Source organism: Chaetodon trifascialis, chromosome 4 (assembly GCF_039877785.1).
Source record: "Chaetodon trifascialis isolate fChaTrf1 chromosome 4, fChaTrf1.hap1, whole genome shotgun sequence".
In the NCBI taxonomy this organism is placed as follows: domain Eukaryota; kingdom Metazoa; phylum Chordata; class Actinopteri; order Chaetodontiformes; family Chaetodontidae; genus Chaetodon; species Chaetodon trifascialis.
The window spans coordinates 1,482,150-1,505,435 of NC_092059.1; the positions used below are offsets into that span (position 1 = coordinate 1,482,150).

At 49.8% G+C, this 23,286-nt stretch overlaps 1 protein-coding gene across 1 annotated transcript in view; it reads left to right on the forward strand.

Moving 5' to 3' along the window:
• Positions 1–305: 305 nt before the first annotated feature.
• Positions 306–23,286, forward strand: part of pde4dip (phosphodiesterase 4D interacting protein) — a 29,605-nt gene continuing 6,624 nt past the window's right edge. The window contains exons 1-23 of the mRNA XM_070960351.1: positions 306–2,442; positions 4,570–4,707; positions 4,883–5,002; positions 5,568–5,660; positions 5,828–6,037; positions 6,162–6,320; positions 7,070–7,162; positions 7,555–7,692; positions 7,787–7,966; positions 8,061–8,255; positions 8,336–8,590; positions 8,782–8,947; positions 11,382–11,482; positions 11,849–12,000; positions 12,299–12,605; positions 12,695–12,860; positions 12,950–13,066; positions 13,499–13,970; positions 14,789–15,024; positions 15,172–15,220; positions 21,694–21,962; positions 22,240–22,389; positions 22,513–22,704. Of these exons, the coding sequence (XP_070816452.1) occupies positions 1,162–2,442; positions 4,570–4,707; positions 4,883–5,002; positions 5,568–5,660; positions 5,828–6,037; positions 6,162–6,320; positions 7,070–7,162; positions 7,555–7,692; positions 7,787–7,966; positions 8,061–8,255; positions 8,336–8,590; positions 8,782–8,947; positions 11,382–11,482; positions 11,849–12,000; positions 12,299–12,605; positions 12,695–12,860; positions 12,950–13,066; positions 13,499–13,970; positions 14,789–15,024; positions 15,172–15,220; positions 21,694–21,962; positions 22,240–22,389; positions 22,513–22,704 (5,239 nt within the window). The 5' untranslated portion in view covers positions 306–1,161. The remainder of the gene's footprint in view (positions 2,443–4,569; positions 4,708–4,882; positions 5,003–5,567; positions 5,661–5,827; positions 6,038–6,161; positions 6,321–7,069; positions 7,163–7,554; positions 7,693–7,786; positions 7,967–8,060; positions 8,256–8,335; positions 8,591–8,781; positions 8,948–11,381; positions 11,483–11,848; positions 12,001–12,298; positions 12,606–12,694; positions 12,861–12,949; positions 13,067–13,498; positions 13,971–14,788; positions 15,025–15,171; positions 15,221–21,693; positions 21,963–22,239; positions 22,390–22,512; positions 22,705–23,286) is intronic.

Consider the following 23,286-nt stretch of genomic DNA (forward strand, 5'->3'; position numbering starts at 1 on the left):
ACAGCAAAGCTGAGCTTCTTCTTAATGCAGTTTCACAGGATCATCTTTCACGTGTCAGTGTTTTAAATCATGTTTGTTGTAACACCCACTTTTAAATCTTTATTAACAAAAAACATAGGCAACAAACCAAGCAACCATTTTCAACTAGAGGAATAATATCATTCAAAATAGGTCTGTAATAATACAAAATAATAGAAACAGAGAAAAATCACATGCTACATAAACACAATGACGAGGCGGAACATAGGATCGAAACCACAACTTCAAAATTGTGAGAGTGACGCATCCTGTCAGACATCGACGATCTTTGCTCTCTGTCAACGTTGCCCCGTTGTCTCGTTATGAAAGCGGCTCCGGCTCTGACAGCCTCTCCCTCCATCCTCCGCTGCCGGTGAGGAGAAGCCTGGCCGGGCCGCGGACGGTCTCCTCTCCGGTGAATCTGCGAACATCCAAACCGACGACGACGAAAGATCGCGGGTTTTTTTTTTCCGTGTTCGTGTCGGATCGTACCGGAGGCAGCTGCGGCGGGGAGATGCTGTCATGAAGAGACGTCATTGATTTAAAAAGCCAGCAAACAGCAGCGACATCAGCGGAGGATCGTGTCTCTGAGCGGAGTCACTGAGGACGGACCGACGGGACGAAGCCTGACCGCTCGTGTCTGCTGTTCACACCGAGGAAGCGAAAGTGTGACCGGGGACAGATTCACTCACATCCGCCCTGCCTGGAAATCTTCTTCACGTGTTCATGTCAGCGTGATCCGAAGACATCTGCGTCTCTGGATCGGAGAGGACTGATGCTGATGCTGCCTCCTCATCTGGTCTCCATCAGGCTTCATGACCCACTTCAGTCTGACCAACGCTTCTAAACATCCCAGCTGCTAAAATTACTCCACAGTTAACTTCAGTGTTGGAGGCTTAAGAGGGACTGAACCCTGAAAGACTCCTATTGAAAAATAACTTTTTAATCTTTAATTTCTTCTTTTTCACACCTGTGAACTGCTCGAGCACACCTGTCCAGAAGTCCAGCCATACATTCTGCTCTTTTGTGATTTCCTCTCAGTGTGAAGAAACTTTTCACGTGTGACTGAAGACACTGAGTTGACTCAGAAGAAGCTCTGCTGTCTCATTGGTGGAGAGTCCACCTCTGCGTGCTGCTGCTGTGATGCTGGACGTGGTGAAGATGAAGGAGGTTTGCAGGATCTGCGCCCGCGAGCTCTGCGGCAACCAGCGCCGATGGATTTTCCACCCGGCAGCTAAGGTCAACCTGCAGGTGCTGCTGTCCCACGCGCTGGGCCACGAGCTGACCCGGGACGGCCGCGGCGAGTTCGCCTGTTCCAAGTGCACCTTCATGCTGGACCGCATGTACCGCTTCGACACGGTCATCGCCCGCGTGGAGGCGCTATCTCTGGAGCGCCTCCACAAGCTGCTGCTGGAGAAAGACCGGCTGAGGCAGTGTATCGGAGGCCTGTACCGGAAGAACAACGCAGAGGATGAGAGCGTGGCTCCTCCCGGGTCCGCCGTGGAGGTCGCTGGGACGGGGTCTGAGGACTCTCCTGTGTTGGATCTGTCTGCCTTACAGGATGTCAGATACTCAGATATGATCCAGGATGATCTGACGTACTCCGTGTATGAATCCTGGGCTGATAAGGAGGACTCCACCCTGGACCACCACACCCATCACCACCACCTCCTCCACTGCCCAGCAGTAGACTCGCTCTCTGGCCAGAAGCCGAGGCGCTGCAGGGGGTGTGCGGCTCTCCGTGTTGCTGATTCTGACTACGAGGCAGTGTGTAAGGTACCTCGCCGGGTTGGGCGCAGGAGTACATCCTGCGGCCCGTCTACCCGCTACTCAGCAGCCGTTTCAGGGGCTGAGGACACCACCAAAGCCTCTGGAGTGTCTGAGGCTACAGCTGTCACCTTTGAGTCCAGTTCAGCTGGGTTGGACACTGATAAGACCACGTGCGACAGGACGAGTCCCAGCCCGGCATCGTCTGTAGAATCTCTCGACACTGCCGTGGACATGAGCTGTGCTCCTGCCAACCACAAAGAAAGAGAAGAAGTGGAACCAGTGAAAGATCCAGAACAGGCTCCAGCGAGAAGGGACACTCCGTGGGACAAACCCCCAAGTGAGAGCTCCCTCTTTGGGCTTGAGACGATGCTGAGCCTCCTGAGGGGCTGGGAGTACCGGCCAGTGAAGCCTCACAGGGGCAGCAAGCTCCCAGTTCTAGTCAAAGCCAAACTGGAGCAAGGCCTGTCGCTGCCCCAGCCCATCCGACTGAGGTCACCTTGGGGAGGGCCAGCGGACTGCGAGCTGTACCCCCACCGGCCTGTACCGGAGGTTGTGACCCCGTGTCCCCAGCAGGAGCTGCAGGTGGAGCTGGCAGAGATGGAGGAGCAGTGGCTGGATGATTACATTCAGTGTGGGCCGTTTCGCTTCCAGCAGGTAGATCAGGAGCCACAGTACCCGGTTACTGAACGACCTCTGACCTCACTGTAGCCGAGCCGGCTTTGGTTTTGTAGCTTTCATTCAAACAGGACATTTAAAACTTTGTTCTTATGTTCATTACTTTTCCCTTTACTGTTTCCCAGCCAAGCAGGGTGTAAGACAAGAATATGAAACATAGGATCCAGGTTTTTTAGAGACTGACCCATAGAAAGGACCAAAAGTCAGGAAGCTCTTGTCCTCTACAGCGTCTTTTTCTTTCAAATCTGTCTCTTTCAAGTCCCCCAACTTCATGGAAGAGCGATGCTAAATCAATAAGGCAGAAATTAGAGTAAAGCTTGAACTGTAAAAAATATCGTTGGCTGTCCAAACATTGTGTAGTTTCTGATAAAAGGCCTCTGACCCTCTGAGTCCAGACCTCTGAATCACCACCAGCAGAGAAGAAGGCATTTCAGTCTAACTATCAGCTGAAACAGGAAACCTCTGGTTTAAAACCTAGATTTGATCCTTTTAAAAACACCCAGGACACAAAGTGCTGAAAAGGGATCTGACAGTCTGATGGAGTCCAGGACCCGCCGGGGCCGCCGGCCTGCTTTCGTGTTAGTGCTCCTGAACGAGGTCGGATCTCTCCGGAGTTTCCGCCTCGCTCGTCTCCTTCGCTGCTGATGAAGCTGAGCTCGCCCGCTGCCTTGATGACCCTCGAGGGGATTGTAAACTCTCTTCCTCGTCTGTATCCTGGCAACGCCTCTGTTGCCATGGAGACAGTCTCCAAGCGTGTGAAGGCTCTGCTGGTCTGATCCGGTTTCATAACGTCTGTTGTTATGTTAATGATCAGCGTGAAAGTGGTTCAGTGTGCCGGCAGAGACAGCGCAGCTCTGTTTACCAGGCTGAGCTCTGAGGACACTGTCACACCCTGAGAGGGACTGTAGAAAAGGACTCTGGGGACATAAAGACTCTGTTTAGGACGGCTGCTGACTTTCTACCAGAGGTCTGTTTTATGAGTCGACAGCTGAAGACAGTCCTTAAAGAAACCGTCACACCCTCGATTGTACAGTGAACGTCTGATGAATCGTAATAGAAAAGTTGTCAGCGGAGACACGTCGTCCGTCTCATCGTCAGTTCACGTCGGCCTGTTTCAGACGCGTCCTCTCACGCTTCGTTGATTGATGTGCAGGTGTGGGTCGTAGCTGCAGGCACGTTGTGAGAACTTATGTTTCTCACCGTCAATCGATTGATGATTCCACCATGTTTTTCTCACGATTGACATCCAGAAATCACAGTTCTGATTACTGAGTTTGACTTTGCGTTTAGCAGCTAAACGCACAACCCATCAGCTCTCACATTCATTTTACACTACAGTGGCATGGACCTCTACATGTCCTCTGTCTCGTCTTTGCTTGTCTTTTCGGTTTTCGTTTTTTAGAAGAGCATAAACTTTATTAGTAGAATTCTTCAGCTTCAGCAGCTGAATTACAGATTATTTCATAAACTGCATTTTATCAGTCACATAGTTTCCTAATTTTCTAGAAATGTTTAGTATGTGACTGTACATTTGGTACTAATTATAGTACTTCACTATAGTACTTCTACTCCACTCAGCTCCATTGCTCTTTAATTTGCTCTGTGAGTTTTTTTTCATAGACAACAAACAAACAAGCAAACAAACAAACAGATTTTCTTGTAGACGTTTCCTTCTCTGTAGAAATGGATGCACATGCAGCTAATCATGTCTCAGAGGGCCGAGTGACATCACATTGTTACCCAAATCACAATAACAAAAACAAGGAAGTCAACAGCTGCTGCCATGGCGACAGCTGTTTCCCCAGGAAGTCATCCAGCAGCGAGCTGACATCACCTTCCACTTTCGCTCATTGACAACAGCTGCAGGAACATTTCAGTGTTCGCTTCCAGCCGTTCACCGATCGATCCATTGGTGGTGATCCTGATCGATGGTCTGAGTGTTGAGAGACATGACCAACAAACAGCTGACAAAATATTTAAGTCTAACGTCCCCCTGATTGATCAGTTTTGGATCGATTGATCTGTTCATCATCAGTGTCGCTGCTGCGTGCTGGACATCACTGCATGCTCTCATTGTTGGCCTGCTTTGTGTCCCGTGTCTTTCAGAGACTGATCGATGAGCAGCAGGGCCAGCTCAGTCAGTATGAGAGCGCTGCAGGTCAGTGTGTGGGCGAGCTGCAGAAGGCCCAGGACCAGGTCCACTCGCTCCAGGCCAAGATCCGAGAGAGCGAGACCAGGAACCAGGTAGGGCACGTCCCCTCCCACCTGCAGACCCACACCACCCCATCCACCTGGATCTGGAGCAAAGATCTGTCATGTGTACTCAGCCAAGTGTGTGTGTGTGTGTGTGTGTGTGTGTGTGTGTGTGTGTGTGTGTGTGTGTGTGTGTGTGTGTGTGTGTGTGTGTGTGTGTGTGTAGAAGCTGCAGGAGCGACTCAGTGAGATGGAGATGGAGCTGCGTTCAGCCCAGGAGGAAGCCCAGAGACAGGAGAGAAACATCCAGAACATCACCGACACCGTCAACTCCAAGGAGGCGCAGGTAGAGAGGGACGGGTAGAGGGACATACAGAGGGACAGATAGAGGGACGGGCAGAGGGACGGTTAGAAGGACGTACAGAGGGACGGGTAGAGGGACGGACAGAGGGACAGCTAGAGGGACAGGTAGAGGGATGGTTAGAAGGACATACAGAGGGACGGATAGAGGGGCAGATAGAGGGACGTACAGAGGGACGGTTAGAAGGACGTACAGAGGGACGGGTAGAGGGACGGACAGAGGGACAGCTAGAGGGACAGGTAGAGGGACGTTAGAAGGACATACAGAGGGACGGATAGAGGGACAGATAGAGGGACGTACAGAGGGATGGGTAGAGGGACAGGTAGAGTTTTAGAGGACAGGAAGAGGAAGAAGGAACACATGAGGGCAGGCAGGAAGTGGAAAGAGACAGGAAGGAATGCATTTAGAAAAAGACTGAACACAGCAAAGAAGTGAAAGAGTCCACAGTTTCCTATTGAAACAGTGTTTTTCTGTGTGTGTGTGTGTGTGTGTGTGTGTGTGTGTGTGTGTGTGTGTGTGTGTGTGTGTGTGTGTGTGTGTGTGCGTGCAGGCTGCAGAGCTCTGTCGGGTGATTGAGGAACAGAATAAGATGCTGTGTTCCCTCAAAGAACTCGCCAACCGCAGCCAGCTGCAGCAGCTGCAGGTTTGGAGCGTCTTCACTTCAGTAACTCACGTTCTGATTGGCTTCTATCAGGACACCTGAGACACAGTTTCAGTCAAATGTTCAACCACTGTTTTAAATTCTCTGTGTCTCTCTCTTCACACCCGTCCTTTTTGTCCCCCTGCGTTCGTCCTCGCCCCTCGCTGCAGACGTCTGGCGCTGAGAGCATTCGAGGTCAGGGTGAGGTCCTGGCTCTGCAGGCGTCCCTCTTCCAGGCTCAGCTGGAGCTGCAGGCGGGTCAGCGGGCGCAGCGGCAGGCGGCCAGGACGCAGGAGGACCAGAACCGAGCCCTGCAGAGGCTGGAGAAAGACCTGCAGGGGGCGCTGCAGCACAGGAGGGAGACCGAGAGACACAACCAGGTGAGGAGAGGAGTGTGTGGACAGAATTTAGATTTTAGAATTACTTGCTGTAAGATTATCTGGTCTTGAGCTCCCTGAAGCTTCGGCTCACATCGCTGCTCTTTGTGCTGTGAACGACGCTCAGGATCTGCAGCTGGCTCTGGAGAAGGCTCGATCAGCCCTGCAGGAGAGAGAGGAGCAGCTGAGAGAGGGCAAGCAGGAGAGACGGAGGCAGGACGAGGACACGGAGAGGACCATCAGAGAGCTGAGGACGTCCCTGCTGACCAAAGAGCAGCTGATAGAGGTGAGACACTGAGACCGTCTCCAGGAGACATCAGCTCTCGTGTTTTTAGAGGAATGCAAACAGTCACAGGCTGCACACAGAGGTCATATCACAGGAATGCACACCGCTGATACTCTGCATGCCGCACATACCAGACAGAAACCTCCACAGCTGAACGCTGAAGCCTGACAAGCTGCAGTTCCTCCACTGACCACTAGGTGCTCCAAGGACGCTCACTCTGAACTGAAGTGACTCAGATTTGTTTCAGAGGAGTTAAGAGACTCAGCAGATGGTTTCACTTCCTCTAATGAGGTCATTTTTTATATCATTGTTCTATGAAAAACACAGAACAGTTTGGAGGTGTGCTCACTTGATTGGTAGCTGAAACAGCCAATCACACTCAGCTGTGATGGTTTCTTTTTGAGATCAACCCAGATGTTTTACCACATTTCAGCCACACATGGTTTCAGTCTGTGACGCAGGTAGTTATCCACAAACTGATAAACTTCCTCTAAACTCTGTAAGAAGTAACGGCTGGCCACAGAGTGAACACACACACACACACACACACACACACACACGCACACACACACACACACACGCACACACACACACACACACACACACGCACACACACGCACACACACACACGCACACACACACACACACACACACACACACACACACACACGCACACACACACACACACGCACACGCACACGCACACACACACACACACACACACACACTGACTCTTTGTTTTCACTCAGGACTGTGAGCTGCTGGAGGATCCAAAGGAGAAGAGAGACTCTCTGCTTCAGAAACTCCGCCAGCGAATCAAAGAGAGAGACCGAGCTCTGGAGGTAAACAGCACACACACACACACACACACACACACACACACACACACACACACACACACACCAAAGTTCATCCAGTGCATCCTGTGAGATACTTTTCTCTGGAGGCTGCAGAACGATAACCAGCTCATATTTTCACTTCAGCTTTCAGCTGTGTGAAACAGTAACTCCTGTTCTTTGACTCAGACGTGTCCTCCTGTCTGTCAGCTGTGGACATGGTCAATAAAGTTTTTTGAAAGTGGGTCATCTGCTGCAGTGTGGTCAAGTATTCCTCAGTGAAATCTGCATTAATGAAACCATGAGAGGAAACTTTCCGGGCCAGTTTGGACTCCGAATGGTAAGACAAGCTGTCGGGGTGTTGGTGATGATTGACACTTGTTTCGTCCAACCTGCAGCGAGCAGTGGACGAAAAGTTCCGCCGCGTGGAGGAGAAAGAGGAGGAGACTCGTCGGCTTCAGCTGCTGCTCAGAGAGAAGGAGAGAGACCTGGAGAGGCAGCGCTGCGTCCTGGCCAACAACGAGGAGACTATCACCGTAAGAGCACCAGTCACACGCCTCCATCGCTCACTGACGCCTCCGCCGTCATCATCGATGGTCACATCTGTGTGTGTGTGTGTGTGTGTGTCAGAGCCTGGAGGTGCTGGCCCGTGGTAAAGCTCTGGAGCTGGAGCAGGTGAGTGACGCCTGGAGGAGCGTCCAGCAGCAGCAGCAGCAGAGTGAAGACAGACAGAGCCGCATCCTAAGAGAGAGGGACGCTATCATCAGCCAGCTGCAGGCGGCGCTGCATGCTCGCACGCAGGAGGTCCAGGTACAGACAGGAAGTGACCTGAAGGACATGTTGAGTGGATTCTTCTGTTGATTTTCTCCCTGTGGACTCGTGTTTCTTCTTCTCTTGGCTGTAGGACCTGCGCTGCTCCCTGCTGGCTCAGATCCAATCAGCTCCCAGCGACGTTCTGGAGGAGCTGAAGGTCCGCCTCCAGCTCAAAGACCGCCTCTTCCAGGAAGTGCTTGGAGACCGGACGCGCCAGGCGCAGGAGCACCAGGAGCAGGTCCAGGATCTGCTGAGAACCATCAGCTCCAGGGACCAGTACATTCAGGTAGAGCAAGGAGCTCAGCAGAAGCTCTTAAGTCCTCGATAAAGTCCAATATGGAAAAAATGACAGCGATCTCCCCGCAGGACTCCGCGAGCCGACTGGATGAAGTGATGACCGAGCAGACAGCGAGGCTCCAGGAGCTCCGCAGACAGCTGAGCTCAGGTGTCGGGTCCAGGTCTGGCTCTGTACCAGACTTGGGTGTGGAGCTCCAGGCCTTGCAGGAGGAGCTCCGTCTGGCTCTGAGGAGGGAGAGGGAGAACCAGGAGCTGAGCAGGAGTCAGGCCATCAGGGTGGACTCCCTCACCAGGACGCTGCATGTGAAGGAGGAGATGATCAGGGTCAGTGAGAGGGAGCGAGAGCGTTTATACCCCAAATACATTCACCACAATGTACAGCAGAGTGGCTGAAAAGGTGTGTGTGTGTGTGTGTGTGTGTGTGTGTGTGTGTGTGTGTGTGTGTGTGTGTGTGTGTGTGTGTGTGTGTGTGTGTGTGTGCGTGTGTGTGTGCGCGTGTGTGTTTGTGCATGCAGGACTTCCAGAGGCAGATGGTGGAGCCCTCAGGTCTCCCGCTGGTGGAGCGGTTGACCCAGGAGGTTCAGGAGCTGAGGGAGAGCCTGGTCCAGCAGGACGGTCCCCCTGCCAGAGGCCCCGTCCTGGGCCGTGACCGGCCCAACAGCAGGCAGCCGGAGTTTGGAGGTGGGCATCAGAGAAGCATGGGACAGTATCTGTGACAGCAGCGGGGAGCCATGCCTGTGGTGGTGGTCACTGGTTTAACAGGATTTGGGACCTGCCGGGTGTGAATACTAACACTGAGCATCTGTGTGTTGTAACCAGTGATGGTGACACGATGGACTGACGGTCGTCAGTCAGGTCTGCACGCTTCATAACACTGATGACAGAAATGTTTCCTGACTCAGACGGTCAATAACAGATGTTTAAATCCCCTCAACACGAATCCTGAAAGAAAAAATCCTCACAAATTGTGTCTTTAACAGCAGTGCACAGAAAGCACAGCAGTGGAAAAAAATCGAAGAAAAAAAAGAAGATTTGGACCATGTTTGTGCCGCAGCGCTTCACTGTAATCTGACCTTTCAGTTAGGAGGTTTAAAGTGTGAGGAAACGTTCATCAGTGTAAAATCACCTGAAAATAAGAATCACTGTTTTCTGTGGGTTGCAGTCTGCAGCTTCACCACTAGATGCCACTAAAGCCTCCACACGGGTCCTTTAAAGAACAGAAGAGTTTTATTCTGTTTTCAGGCTCAAACATGAGGGTTCAGTATGATGATGGAGGTCCTCTTCCAAAATACAACAAAACAAAATACAGAATACTGAAAAATACATGAAATCATGCATACTGACAGTGATTTTCCTGATTGTCATGATGCAGATCCAGTCTTAAAACAAACATGTTTTCTGATCGTTTGATGATGATGATGCTCGCTTTGACTCCTCTGGTTGTTGTTCTGAGTGAAGCCAGTTCAGAAAATGTTTTTTATTTAATTGTTTTGTAAATGTTTTAGTGCAGTTAAATATGATTCTGAACAGTTCATTCAGCTGCTGTCTCCTCCTCACATTTTCTATTTTGTATGATACGAAGCATCATTTGCTGTGAAACGGTGGAAACGTTACACATTTTGCCGTCTCGTGTGATGGCATATTAACCTAAGGTGTGGGTGGATGTTTGCCTCTGCATGTTCAGCAGCTTGAACGAGACTTTTCTGAATGCTGTAAACTGAAAACCAGGACATTCACTCACATTCATGTGATTATGACTCTGTGTACAACAGCTGTTTGATTTTTTTCATGTAAAAGTTGCTTTTGTGATTTGATGAGACTCTGTGCAATTCAACAACGTCACTTCCATCTCTGTGGTTCAACATTAATGAATATTATCATGAAACGATGATGATGAGTGTCACACTGGAGCACCGTGAGTATGAAGGTTTCTCTTCTTATCGATCATCAGTCGAGTCTCAGATGTTTTATTTATGCATTTTACACCCTGAACATGTAATCGAGTCATTCAGCAAATAAACCTGCAGCACTTTCTTCATGTTCGTATGACTTTAGGACGTTTTCATGTCTGGACAGTTGAAATAACTGTTTCCTTCTGTGTTTGCTCCCTGGTTGTTTTATGACCTCCCCGCCTCTGAAGTGACATCATAAACACAGACATTTACACTCTGAGTCACCAAAAACATGAACACAGTCAGTTCAGTGTCAGAGGAACAACGTCACCTCTTCTCTGCACAAAACCACACAATTATACTCAGACACAGCTCACAGCAGTCTGAGCGCAGGAAATATCAGCTCAGTCCTGGTTTTCAAGGGCAGTTTCCAAAATAATGAACCCAAATTCCCAAAGAAATGTTCCACTCGTCTCCCTGAAACTCACATTATGGTAATATCATCATCTTTGGCCCCACAGGCTGAGCGGAAAGATTCCTCCACAGTCAGAAACATTAAATCCACAAATACTCTGAATATCTGAACGTCATCGTCAGGCTGATAGACGCTCGTAGAAACAGCAGTGAGGACGTGACTTCAGGGTCAGCGCTCGTTAAATTTGTGTTCACCTGAGACCAAATCCAGGTGCTGATGTAACACGGAGGATTACGTAGTTGTAGAAAAGGTGCTAATGAGATCCAGACCTGCTTTAGCCTTTAATACACTTCACCAGCAGACTGCTGAAGTCCAGGCTGGTGGCCCAGATTACCCACAATCCTGCTCTGTTTAATCATTTTACACACAGTAAATGCACCCCTCCTATTGGTCCAGCAGTGTCTCTGACTGCTCAGACCCAAACTTTGGCTCCTGATGTGTGATCATTGTGTTGAACTTTAACCTCAATGACAGAGCGATCATGGTGTCAGTGAGCTAAAAGCTGTTTGTCTGAGTCAAACTCAAACACGGTTTAGAGCTCAGCGGTGAAGCACATGTTGTGTTACACCGTCATGATGAAGGTGAGCTGGATGAGCAGCTGTTTCAGAGATAACCAGATGTTTCCTCCGTGGGGACAGTGAGACACTCGGTGAATCGTTGCTGAATTGCACAAAGTAAACAGGAAGCTGAAGCTCAGAGAGAAGAAGCTCTTCTGACGGTGATGGTTTATTTTTTTAACATCTTGCAGAACTGAGCTCAGAGGATGAAGACGAGGCTGATGATGACTTGAACAGCGAGTACACTGAGAGCGTTGATGAAGAGGAGTCCAAACTGAGGGTCAACATCAAGGTCTGACTGCTTGATTTGATCACTGTGAAGCTTCCAGCTCGCTGCTGTCTTTACTGTTTATGCAACATTTTGTTGGATGCTTTTATTGTGAAAGTTCTGTATTGGGGAGCTGCACTTTCTGCAGACTGTACCTTTATGTGTCTGCTTCTCATTGGATAACTTAGAGAGATTCAGCTTTTCTGGAGTTTAAAGTTAGTTCATAAAGTTCATATGAATCATATCTCAGTCTTAAAATCCACTCCTAAACTTTGATGCAACACATCAACTAAATGATGGCAAGAAAAAAAAAAAAGTTATTTGAGTTTCACAAATTTTACTTGACTGTGTTCAAAGTTACACTTCAAGTGCTTCACTGTGTCCAAACAGGGTTTGGCTCCATCCCAGGATCTGTTATTTGAAGGTCAGGGACTGATGGAGGTCAAGCAGCTGGTGGAGCAGAAGAGGGCGGTGGAGAGAGAACTGGGAGAGCTGAAGGCTCAGCTGGAGAAGGCCGGCTTCTCCTCTCTGTCACAGATGAGGTACGACGATGAGTTAAAGGAAAGTTTGGTGGTTAAATTCAATATTTTTCTTCTTGTGCACAAATCTCATGTGCAGAGTCAAACCAGCACTGAATGCTAACTGCTAACAATAACAGTGTGTGTTAATCCGCCACTGAAAGGGTCCGACAGGACTGAGAGATGTCGAACATTGTGGGATTTGCTGAGAATAAGAAGAAAATAGAACAACGTCAGACTTAAACTCAAAGATGCATGAAGCATTTTTGGCCACTAGAGGGCACCATGCTATCCGTAAGATCCCTCTGTGTCTGTCTTAAAGGAAAGCTCTGTTCAGCCTGCAAGCAGAGAACGGAGACTTAAAGCATCAGCTGGCTGAAGGGCTGCAGCCCGACGGCAAACAGAGCGACGAACAGCAGGTGTTGGATGCCGAAGAGGAGGAGGAGGAGGAGGAGCTGGATGTGACCATAGAAGGGGTGGAGGAAGATGAAGAGGAGATCTCTGAGCTGTGGGACACCTGGGATGGCGAGTTGTCTCTGTCTCAGACCAGCATGCAGATCAGTGATGAGCAGAGGAAGAAGACAGGGAACAGAGCCGAGTCTCTGCAGCTGCTCAGCAGCTCCTCACAGGTAGAGACGAGGTCTGACTCTGCGAGCTCAAAAACTGTCTGAACATAGCCATCTGAAAGCCTTTACGTCTCCTCCTGTTTGTCATCCAGGTCGGCCTGTCAGCCGGGCAGCAGCAGGACGCCGTGTCCTCCGTGATGAGCGAGAAGACGGTTCACCTGCAGCAGAAGAGCAAAGAGCTGCGGGAGAGGCTGATGGTGTCTGAGGCCACGGTTCAGGCTCAGGCCGAGCAGCTCAAAGACTACAGGGAGCTGCTCGGTGAGTCTCATCTGTGAGACAGCTGATGCTCATGAGGAGACATGATGGACACAGTGTGGAGTAAAGTTTCTTCTTCTGTGTGTCTGCAGCAGAAACAGCCGTTCAGCAGGACAGCAAGCAGATCCAGGTGGACCTGCAGGACCTGGGCTACGAGACCTGCGGCCGCAGTGAGAACGAGGCCGAGAGGGAGGACACGAGCAGCCCGGGTACGTCTGTCCAGACTGTCCACAGCAGGGTCTGAGGACAGCTGGACGTCTCTGAGGACTCGGGTTTACATTTACTTGAAACTGTTTGTTGTTTGTGTTATTTAAAACAAACAATTTCAAGACATTTCCTGTGAATTTGTAGTTGTAGTAGTATCTTAAAAACAGCAGAGGGCAGCATGTTTTTGCTTATGAAACACACGTTTTTAATTCCTCAATTCTTCAGTTTCAGATAATTATTATACATGTTTATTATATATTTATTATACATGTTTTAAACTTCTGTTATTATATGAAGAGCAGTTTGTAGCAGCGCAGCCTTCACACAGGACTCAGGGTTTATCACATTAGACTGAGTCGGTTTAATCATCTTTAATGTCTGTAGGAAACTAGATTTCACCCGGCTGAGTCGATGAACGTGTGCTCCTCCCTCAGAGTTTGATGACCTGGAGATGTGCACTTCTCTGGACTGTGGTTCCCAGTGGTGGCCTGCCAGCAGCAGCAGCAGCTCCACCTTCATGAAAACCACCACCCAGAGCTCCGGTTATGGAGACGAGTCATCTCTGCAGCGCCTGGTCGAGGATCTCCGCTCGCAGCTGTCCCGCTCTCAGGCGGTGATCCGCGGCCTCCAGAGCCGCCTTCGCTCCCTCTCCGCCTCCAGCGAGTGCGGACCCTCCACGCCCCGCAAGGTCAACTGGTCCTTCGTGGCGTCTCCCTCCCAGAGCGGGGCGGAGGATGACGAGGGCTGGCAGTCGTCCGACGGCGGTCCTCTGGCTTCACCTCGCCACCCCCGCTCAGACAAGGGCCTGCAGGAGCTGGTGTCCCGCGTGGACGCGCTGGAGGACCAACTGAGGAAAGGAGGCAAGAAGTCCATGAGCGAGGATGGAAAGTCTGCCACCTGGCCGGGGTGAGACACCAAACAAGACATTTTTTCATATATACATGAAATACAGCAGGAAGTAAGTTCCATCTTTTTATTTAGAAATACTGAATTTATCTAAACAAGATGTGAACTTAAAGGAAGAGTTAAATTTACATTGAACTCAAACAACCTGCAGATCAACAGTTTGATAAAACTGCTTCTGACTTTAAAAGGAGGGGAAATAATGTGTCAAAGGTTTCAAATAAAGGCCTGTTTCTGTTTGCATTTTAGGTAAAGAAATCTTCTGAAAACTCACAGATTTTACATTATTAATGATTTATCATGAAAAGACTAAAACATGCAAAAATACTGGGATGATCCTTTGACTGAGATCTTATCAGATCCTGAATCCAGAGCAAGAAAAGAGGGACTTTTCAGGATCAGCCTCTCACTGTCCATTAATCACCGCAGGCATGAAACATCCGTCAGGCTCCGTCAGCATCAGCACGTTAATCAAGTGCAGCCACAGATGTTTAACATCTGACAATCAGAGGGGATTAACGGACAGCAGGCTGAGAACACGCCGTCCCGTTTGCTGAGCGTGACCAATCAGCTGCTTCAGTGAGGCTTTAGCATCATTTAGAGGCTGATTCTAGAAATGACCGTCAGTACACAAGTCTGAGGAGTCTCCTCCTAAAAGTGATCCTGCAGGGAGTCGTCCATGTTTCAGAGCTTTTCAGGAATTAGTGTTGTAACAAGGTTCCACATAAATAAACATCAACATCAACATCAGCTGTTCATTTGTAGGCGTCATGCCAGTTTTCCTAAACGTAACCCTCACGCCTGATTTTCCCTCTCTGCAGTAAATTCGACACTCTGATCCAGACTCAGGCCAGAGAGCTGTCCCACCTCCGCCAGCGGCTCAGGGAGGGTCGCGGCGTGTGCAACATCCTCACCCAGCACCTGGGGGACACCACCAAGGCCTTCGAGGAGCTGCTGAGGGCCAACGACATCGACTACTACATGGGCCAGAGCTTCAGGGACCAGCTGGCTCAGAGCGGCGCTCTGGCACAGCGAGTCAGCGCCAAGATCAGCGGACGTGAGTCGTCTGCATTCATTACACGCCCTCACATAGAGCCAAGATACGGAGTCTCAGAAGTGACAAACTTCATGAACAGGCTGATTCATTGAACAAACTAATAATAACCTCTAGAAGGTAAAGACATCAGTGTTTGTTCTCCAACAGGAGATCAGCCTGAAGACCCAGAGGAGAAGACAGAGCTGCTCGCCATCCGGTCAGTGCTCATTGGCTGCTGCGCGCGCGCGCGCGTGTGTGTGTGTGTGTGTGTGTGTGTGTGTGTGTGTGTGTGTGTGTGTGTGTGTGTGAGTGTGAGTGTGTGTGTCTTCTGTGTAACAGCAGGCTCGATGGTGGTCGATGTCGGAAAGTATTGGTGTGTGACGCTCAGGCTGGTGTTTGCTCCTCAGGGCAGATAATTGCTCGATGATGACTGATGATCTCACTGGATAATTAACGACAGAGCTAATTGGTTAATTAACGAGGCAGGAAAAGTGGCGGCGGGCTGGTCGCTGTGATTCCTGAAACATGGCAGCAAACAGGAAAAGAGGAGAATCGAACATTAAAACACTGTTTTAAGCCACGTCGACTAAACGCTGGATGCTCTGTAGAAAAGCTCTTTCACGCCACGTGTTTCAGTGTCTCCTGGTGAGAAAACGTTGGTCTTATCTGAACTCTGCTGTTCCACGGTCCTTATTTGGTTTCTTTACTCGTCTTCGTTCTAACGCACCACGTCAGCTCTTATTTGCGGCTGCTGGCTGCAGCTCTCCGGACGTCTCATTGGGCCCTTCAGCAACTCGTTAAATTAGTGAAGCTGCTCTGACATCACCACATTACAAAACCCCAAAGTCCTCTGATGTCACAACTCTGCAGGGCACAGCCATGATTGGACAACCCTCCACCCTCCACCCTCCACCACCACCCGTTCAGCCGAGCAGCACAACTCATTAATTTTTGCCACGACCAGCCGGGCGCAGCTGATGTCCGAGCGAGGACCTTAACTGTCTGGTCGATTGGTCGGCTAATTAGGCAGACGGAGAGATGGAAAGAGGGAGATGACGAAGGGACGAAAGAAGAACAAAAGGGCAGCACGAGTGAGACGAGGACAGACACGGTTACACAACAGGGACTAAAATAAGTCCTGCTGAAGATGCACAGACGTACCGTTACTGTGCTGCTCTACCAGAAACGAGCAGCTCTATTAAAGCTCCACTGATCAATATTTCATACTATTAATACATCAAAGTCTGCACAATGTGACAAAAGCACCACCAAATTCCCAGCAGCTGTGCATTTTCAGCCTCTTTTAGCCCCCAGTTTTGGTTCTGTGGGACGTTTCCTGTCAGTCTCAGCGTTTTCACGTCACTTCCTGCTGACACAGTTGGAGACAAACGGACGGAGGATTTAGCCGCTAAAGAGCCAGATATGTAGTTCAGGAGCTGGTGGAGACCAAAAACAACTAAAAGAGAGAGCGCTGACAGAGACAAATGTATCACTGACTGAGTGTAGGATTCGGTCACATGACTTTAAAACGCAGTATGTTGTATAGATTCCTCCACAAACACTTCCTCTAAATAATCCACAGTCCTCATGAACGCTGAAGTTGTTCAGTGTGAGCAGTTCGTCAAACAGCCTGTTTGTCCTCCTGATTCAAGCCTGTTTTCTGGGTATTGCAGCTGCAGCTCTGTCTCTTCACGGCAGCATGTGGCCACCTCTTCTGGATGAGCGACGAATGTCCTGAATGTGCAGTCACTTGTAACACAACACCTAATTGTGTTTCGTAACACGGCTCTTTGATTTTCATACCTGAGTGAGAGGAGAAGAGTCAAACTGCTGCCTGAAAGCTGGAAAAACAACATCACCATTTACTAACTTATTAGCACTTAGCTGAAAGCTAATCAGCAGGTACTGTTTCGGCTGGAGCTTGACCGCTGCGGCTGGGTCAAACCCCGATAAACAAACAACGCTGCATGAATAATTAGAGGCCCTCAGAGAGGTAGAGAGACATAGAGACAGACAGAGAGAGAGAGAGCCTGCAGTAATCTAACATCGTGCTGTTGCAGCACAGATGGCCGACCAGATGTGAAGGGGAATTATGGAGTGTGTTTTCAGCGACAGCTCTCATTTAGCCCGTCCCTCTCAATCTGAGCGTACACACAGCGTGTGTGTGTGTGTGTGTGTGTGTGTGTGTGTGTGTGTGTGTGTGTGCGCGTGGGGGGGTGCATTAACCTTTGCATTAACTTAAGTCGCACTAAGACTGAATCACAAACTGTGTGTAAACATGCAGATGCACTGACTATCACGTGGCACGGAAAGATGTCCTCATAGAGAAAAATCAAAACCCTGGCTTGTAAAAATGATCTTTTTATATCATTTATATTTCCTTTAAAAGAAACATGGTTCTTATTTTTATTATTTGTAGGCATGTGGTGAAGGTTAGAGAAAGCTGGTGGTCCACGTGAGACTGGACATGTTTATTTCAGTATGTCCAAGCATTAATTAACCCACATTAGCCCAGGATGTGGGATTTGAACCCACTGTGCACCCTGACACCCCCTGAGTTATAAAAGCATTGTCAGTGAACAGAATCCAGGCAGCCATTATTTAATTCACATTTCTATTCAGTCGTATTATGAGTACTTTTCTGTATTAACTATATACATATATAGTTGTTTTTTTATTGATGCTACTGTTACTTCCTTTCTGTGACGCCCTAATATCCTCAGCGGGGGATTCATAAAGTTTTAAAGACACTAAATCTGCCAGGTTGAACTTGTCTGTAAAAAACATCATATAGAGCTGGAACAAGCTGACACACAGTGTGAAACCATCAAGACGGGTGAAATGAAAGAAGATTTCTCCAACTTTAGAGCTGCTCGAGGAGAATAAAACTCCCTAAAAGTGTCTGTTCAGGGCTCCAGAGGTGCCTGCCAGTCAGTATAATCTGATATTTCCCTTGACTGTGGTACAGTTCAGGACAGTATACGCAGTACACTTCATACGCTGTGTGGATAACTGTATGTTCTGTACGTCACATGTGCGCAGTGTGAGTGTGATGATCACTGATGGCGTAATGCTGCTGAGGCTTTTGCTGCCTGCGTAGGGCTCCGGGCATGTTGACATGGCCTCTAATCAGGTTAAGTTATTAAGACCTCCAAAGAGAAGGGAAATAGGTCAGGAGCAGCTAAACGCACCGAGGGAGGGAGGGAGGGAGGGAGGGAGGAGGGGGGAGGAGAGAGAGCGAGAGCGAGAGAGAGAGAGAGAGAGAGAGCGAGAGAGAGAGGGAGAGGGAGGGGAAACGTGAGGGATGTGGATCAGCAGAGAGAGCATCAGTTTGCTTCAGTGTGTCAGAGCTGCACATGATGCTAAACATCCAGCGCTGCTCCGTCTCTATTATATAAGCTTTACTCACCAAAAACCTGGATTTCAGTCTGAGGACAGAGGACAATGCAGCTCTGACTGAAAGTCGTCTTCACTTCCACCTCCTCGCTCGACTTCCTTGGATTTTCTTCAAGCTGAAGCTGGATATCAGGTTTCCTCCTGAAGAATCTTCTTTCAACACCGGCCTCGTTTTAACTGCTCAGCAAATCCTGAGAATAAGAAGTTATCCGTGAGCTGCATCAGAGGGGACGCTGGCATGCTCTGCGGGTGGACAGATGCGCTGTGAAAACAAACAAACGAGCAGGAGGAGGAGGCGCTGCTCTGTGGATGGTCGTTCATCCAGACTCTGATTCTTCCTCTGATGGGCAGTGCAGCGTGAACGCACGAGCCCTCGGGATCCGGACATCCGTTGATTTGCTCCTTCCTCTTTCCCTCGCCTCCCTCTTCTTGTTGCTCTGTCGTTACCGCATCTCCCCTCAGGGCTGCTGCTGCTGCTGCTGCTGCTGCTGCGGCGGTGTGAGCTGGTGGGGTAGGTCGTGTCCAGAGTTGTTATGAGAAGCTTTCCTCTGAGGCCAACAGTCAAGACTTCAGAGCAAAAAAGACTCATTTAGGGACGAGACACGTGAAGAGCAAAAGGGACATTTAGCAGAGCTGCAGACAAAAAGAGGAGACAAGGAGACCCAGAGTGCCGCTGCAGGTGACCTCAGGCAGCTGAGTCATTTCTGGTTCACCACAGAGCCAATTATAATAATAATTTTTGTATTTGGGCCTTTAAATTCATTTCATGCTTCGCCTCATCACATGCTGGTGGGGTGAAATCTCAGAGCTGTGCTTTTATTGGAGCAGCTCTGTGGACACATTTATCCTGATCCATGCTGGCAGCTGCTCTGTTCTGTCATCAAACCATCTGACTGATCTGCTGCAGTTGGACCTGAAACGCGTGGACGTCATCCTGTTGTTGCAGCAAATGCACAAAGCCTCTAAATCTGCCGTGTGAGAGGACTTTTTCTGGTTTTCTGGCTTCGGTCTGCACCTACCACGCGCTCGTCTTTGTGTGCTTGCCGTTTGAATTGGGATCTATTTGGGTTACCACCTGTGGTCCTAACAGATACGCTCGCAGGATTTGTGTGTAGGTGTGTGTGTGTGTGTGTGTGTGTGTGAAGGGAACCACACAAAATCCATCTCCCCGGGAAGCCCGAGTCTAATCGGAGGATTTGCTTTTCACCTGGTCGCCCACACGCTCAGTCATCCCTACATCTCTTTATCCCCTGCTCACGCTCTGCCTGTCCACTGTACCTGCTGTCACACATGCTCCGGGGTCAGGACCTCGGCCGCTAAGCCAATGAGCTGCGCTCGTTTGCCTCTGGAGACACGGCCGGGAGGAAAAACTGAAACAGAGAAAGTTTGAAGCGACCCCGGGGTCCGAGAGAGGACAGAGATCAGGAGACAGATGGTGAGTCAGTAGCTCGAGCAGAGAGCCGTCAGCTGGGTAAGAGGAGCGGGCTGAAGGCGGCTGATGGCTCCTCTGTGGAAGGCCATGCTGTCGAAAAGCAGCCCGCTGTACAGAGACTCTCTGTTCTCCTTCTCTCTGTGGGAGTGGAAGGCTCAGGAGAGGGAGCTGCTGCTGCTGAAGAAGATCACCGACAGGGAGAGGAGAGCTCTGATCGCACAACTCGACAAGTAAGAGGGAGAAACAAACCGGGAAAACATGTCGGCTTCTTTAAAACCCTGCAGGTTACTTTTTTACAGTGCAAAGACGCGAGAAGTGTCCTGTCCGTGTGTCCAGTACAGAGCTGAACTCAAGTTATGGTTAGCCTAGCTTAGCATAAAGACCAGAAACAAGGAAAAGTCTGGCTCTGTCCAGAGTGAACAAATGAACCTACCCTCACCTGGTAGTGGTGGAGGGACTATTTCTTGACAAGCAGCAGTGTATCCATCCGCCCAGTGTCTGCAGCTGCAGCACAGGTCGCCAGGTTCAGCCGGTGAGCACAGGTGTTGGTTTGGTTTCATGTTGATCAGTGAGCTTCAGAGGTGCTGCTAGCTGTTTCCCTCTGTTTCCACTCTTTATGCTAAGCTAGGCTAACCATGCCGCCTGTCGCTGAGACAGATGACTGAAGACTGAACGTATTTTTGTATGCTGACGTTGATGCTGTGTGTGCGTGCGTGCGTGCGTGCGTGCGTGCGTGTGTGTGTGTGTGTGTGTGTGTGTGTGTGTGTGTGTGTGTGTGTGTGTGTGTCAGTCTGTCATTAACATGGATGAATGACCTTCACCTCAGCATCTGTGTACAAACACGTCACTGTTAATTAAATCCTCTGCAGGGGACACGCTGAATACACAGCTCGTTTCATGACTTGTGAGTGTGTTGTCTGTCCTGTCGTCCCTCCGCCGTCCTCTGTCAGTCTGTCCGTCCAGGTTTTGCTTTCCTTTCACTCGTTTCAGTGTAGAAATGTTATTCTTGACAAAGATGTGAGTCTGCAGTTTCACCTGTGTGATGTGATGCTGCGTCGCTAAGAGGCTTCCCTAAAGCGTCGTGATGCAGTCAGCAAAGCCTCTGCGAGACAGTCCAGATCAGCAGGCAGGTGACTCACACACCTGCTACGTCGTTACTCATTAATGCTCGTTATCCTTTAAGTCACAAAGCAACTTATGCAGCTGCTCTCAGACTCTCCTGGTGCGCTGAAGGTTTTTATTCAGGTTTCATGAAGAAATGCCTGTGTTTTCTGAAACAGTTCCATCATTTTTTACACCTGGATTTGTGTTTCCACGTGTGTTCACGTGTATGTAACGAAACCTGATCTGACAGACCGGTGTAGGAGCAAGTTAAGGCACGGTTTAGTGATTGATTGGTGGTGGAAACGTCACGTTTTTTAGAAGTTGGAGGGAACTCATCTGCCCTGACCGTCCTGCCATCTGTGCCCAGGTTGTCCTCACCAGCTGTCCTTACAGGACATCATAAATTAAAGAACGATAACCTTGAGACCCTAATCTTAAATTTAAAACCCACTGAATCCTTGTTGAAACTGTTGAGCTCCTTTTGCTCTGATCAAACTCGTACAGTTTCACTCATTCACTGCTGGAAGCAACAAGAGCAAACGCTGTGGTGTTGAGATCGTTGCTCAAAGGCACCTTGATCTGGACTAGTGGTCTGGAAAACTGACTGTGTGTGTGTGTGTGTGTGTGTGTGTGTGTGTGTGTGTGTGTGTGTGTGTGTGTGTGTGTGTGTGTGTGTGTGTGTGTGTGTGTGTGTGTGTGTGTGTGTGTGTGTGTGTGTGCGCATGTGCGTGCGTGTGTGTGTGTGTGTGTGTGTGTAGGCTCAGTAAAGAGCTGCAGCAGAAGGACAAGGTCATCGAATCTCTGCGCGCCAAACTAAACCAGCATCACCACCATCATCACCCTCATCGCTCTGACACGCCCTGCAGCAGCCACGCCCTCTCCGACACCACCGACCAATCAGATCGCATCTCCTACGTGTCCGATGACCACGGGTCCACGAACGATGACCTGGAGCTTTGTTCTGACGTGGACGCTGCCAGCGAGCTCGGCCAGAAGGAGACAAGGAGTTCTACCAGACTGAGCACAGGTGAGCAGATGACAGCCGTCGTCCAGCTTCACGGACTCTGCTGACTGAAACATCCACCACCTGAGCGCTTTCAGTAATCAATACTGTTATACAGCCAAATATTGAGCAGTTTCATTTTAAAAAGGCTCATTAGTTTCCTGAAGCTGTAGTTTTTATCAAACGCTTTTCACACTGGAGGAAATAGTGCATTTGGGGACTATTTCCTGCGGCGGATTAGTCCGCACGTCCGTCCCGTCCATCACGTCCTTTGGTGACAGTGGACTCTTTTCATTTCCAGACTGCCGCTCTCACAGTGGCTCCATGTCCCATCACTCGTCTGTCCCTCCATCCATCACCTCATCCCACAGAGCCCAGTCCTGGCTCAGCTGTCCCAGCATGCAATGCCCCGGCTCGCCACACAAACCCGCAGACATGCAGAGTCAGACAGGTAGGCGTGTGTTCAGGTGTGTGACTCAGGCTGTCAAAGCTTTTTTTCCTGCAGTCTGGTCTCTCTGTTTCTGCCTCTGTCTCTCTTTCATCCTTGTGCTTTGGCTTCTTCTTCTCCTCCCAGCTCCAGCCTCAGGCTTCACCTCAACCCCCTCCCGTCCTCCCCCCTCCTCCACCCAGAGGGCACCTTTGCCCCTCCACCCCCACCCCACAGCTCTGCGAGCCCGTTATCAAGGCGGCGGGGGCGTGGGTTTCTCCCTGGCTGAGGTGCATCAGGAGCTGCAGATGTTGCAGAGGCAGCTGGGAGACAATGAGAGTGCGTCGGTCTGACTGCATGCGCACGAGTTTGTGTTAAAACTTAAACTAACCGAGTGTTTGAAGTCAGCTGCTAACCAGGCTGAGAGGTTCAGAGACGTGAGTCAGGCCATCGCTGACATTAGGAAGAGAGCCATGCTGTGGTTTGTGAAGGTGCTGCCATTATAAAGCTGCCTCACCTCGCAGAGCGTCACTGATGCTGGTGCTGCTGCGGGTCGACGCACAGGAGGGGGTGAAGTGAGAGCTGACCCCCGACTGCCACCTCCTCTGTGCCTTCTCCTCCTCCTCTCTTTGCCTTCATCTTCAGCTCACTGTGCTTTCTCTCTCATTGAATAACAGTTCTTCGTGTGATGCTTAATGAACCCGCAGCAGCCAGCTTGAGAAGGATTTGCTGTGATCTTTAAACACTAATGAGAGCTGGAGTCTGAGGAACCCCAAACCAGACCGACTGCATTTGGCTGTTTCCTACATCAGAAGAAATCCCTTCATCTCTCCTTCAGTCTTCTCCTCTCCTCTTCCTCTCTGACTCACTAACACTCTCCATCTTCTTTGATGTTTTCTTTTATTTACTTCCTTCCTTCTT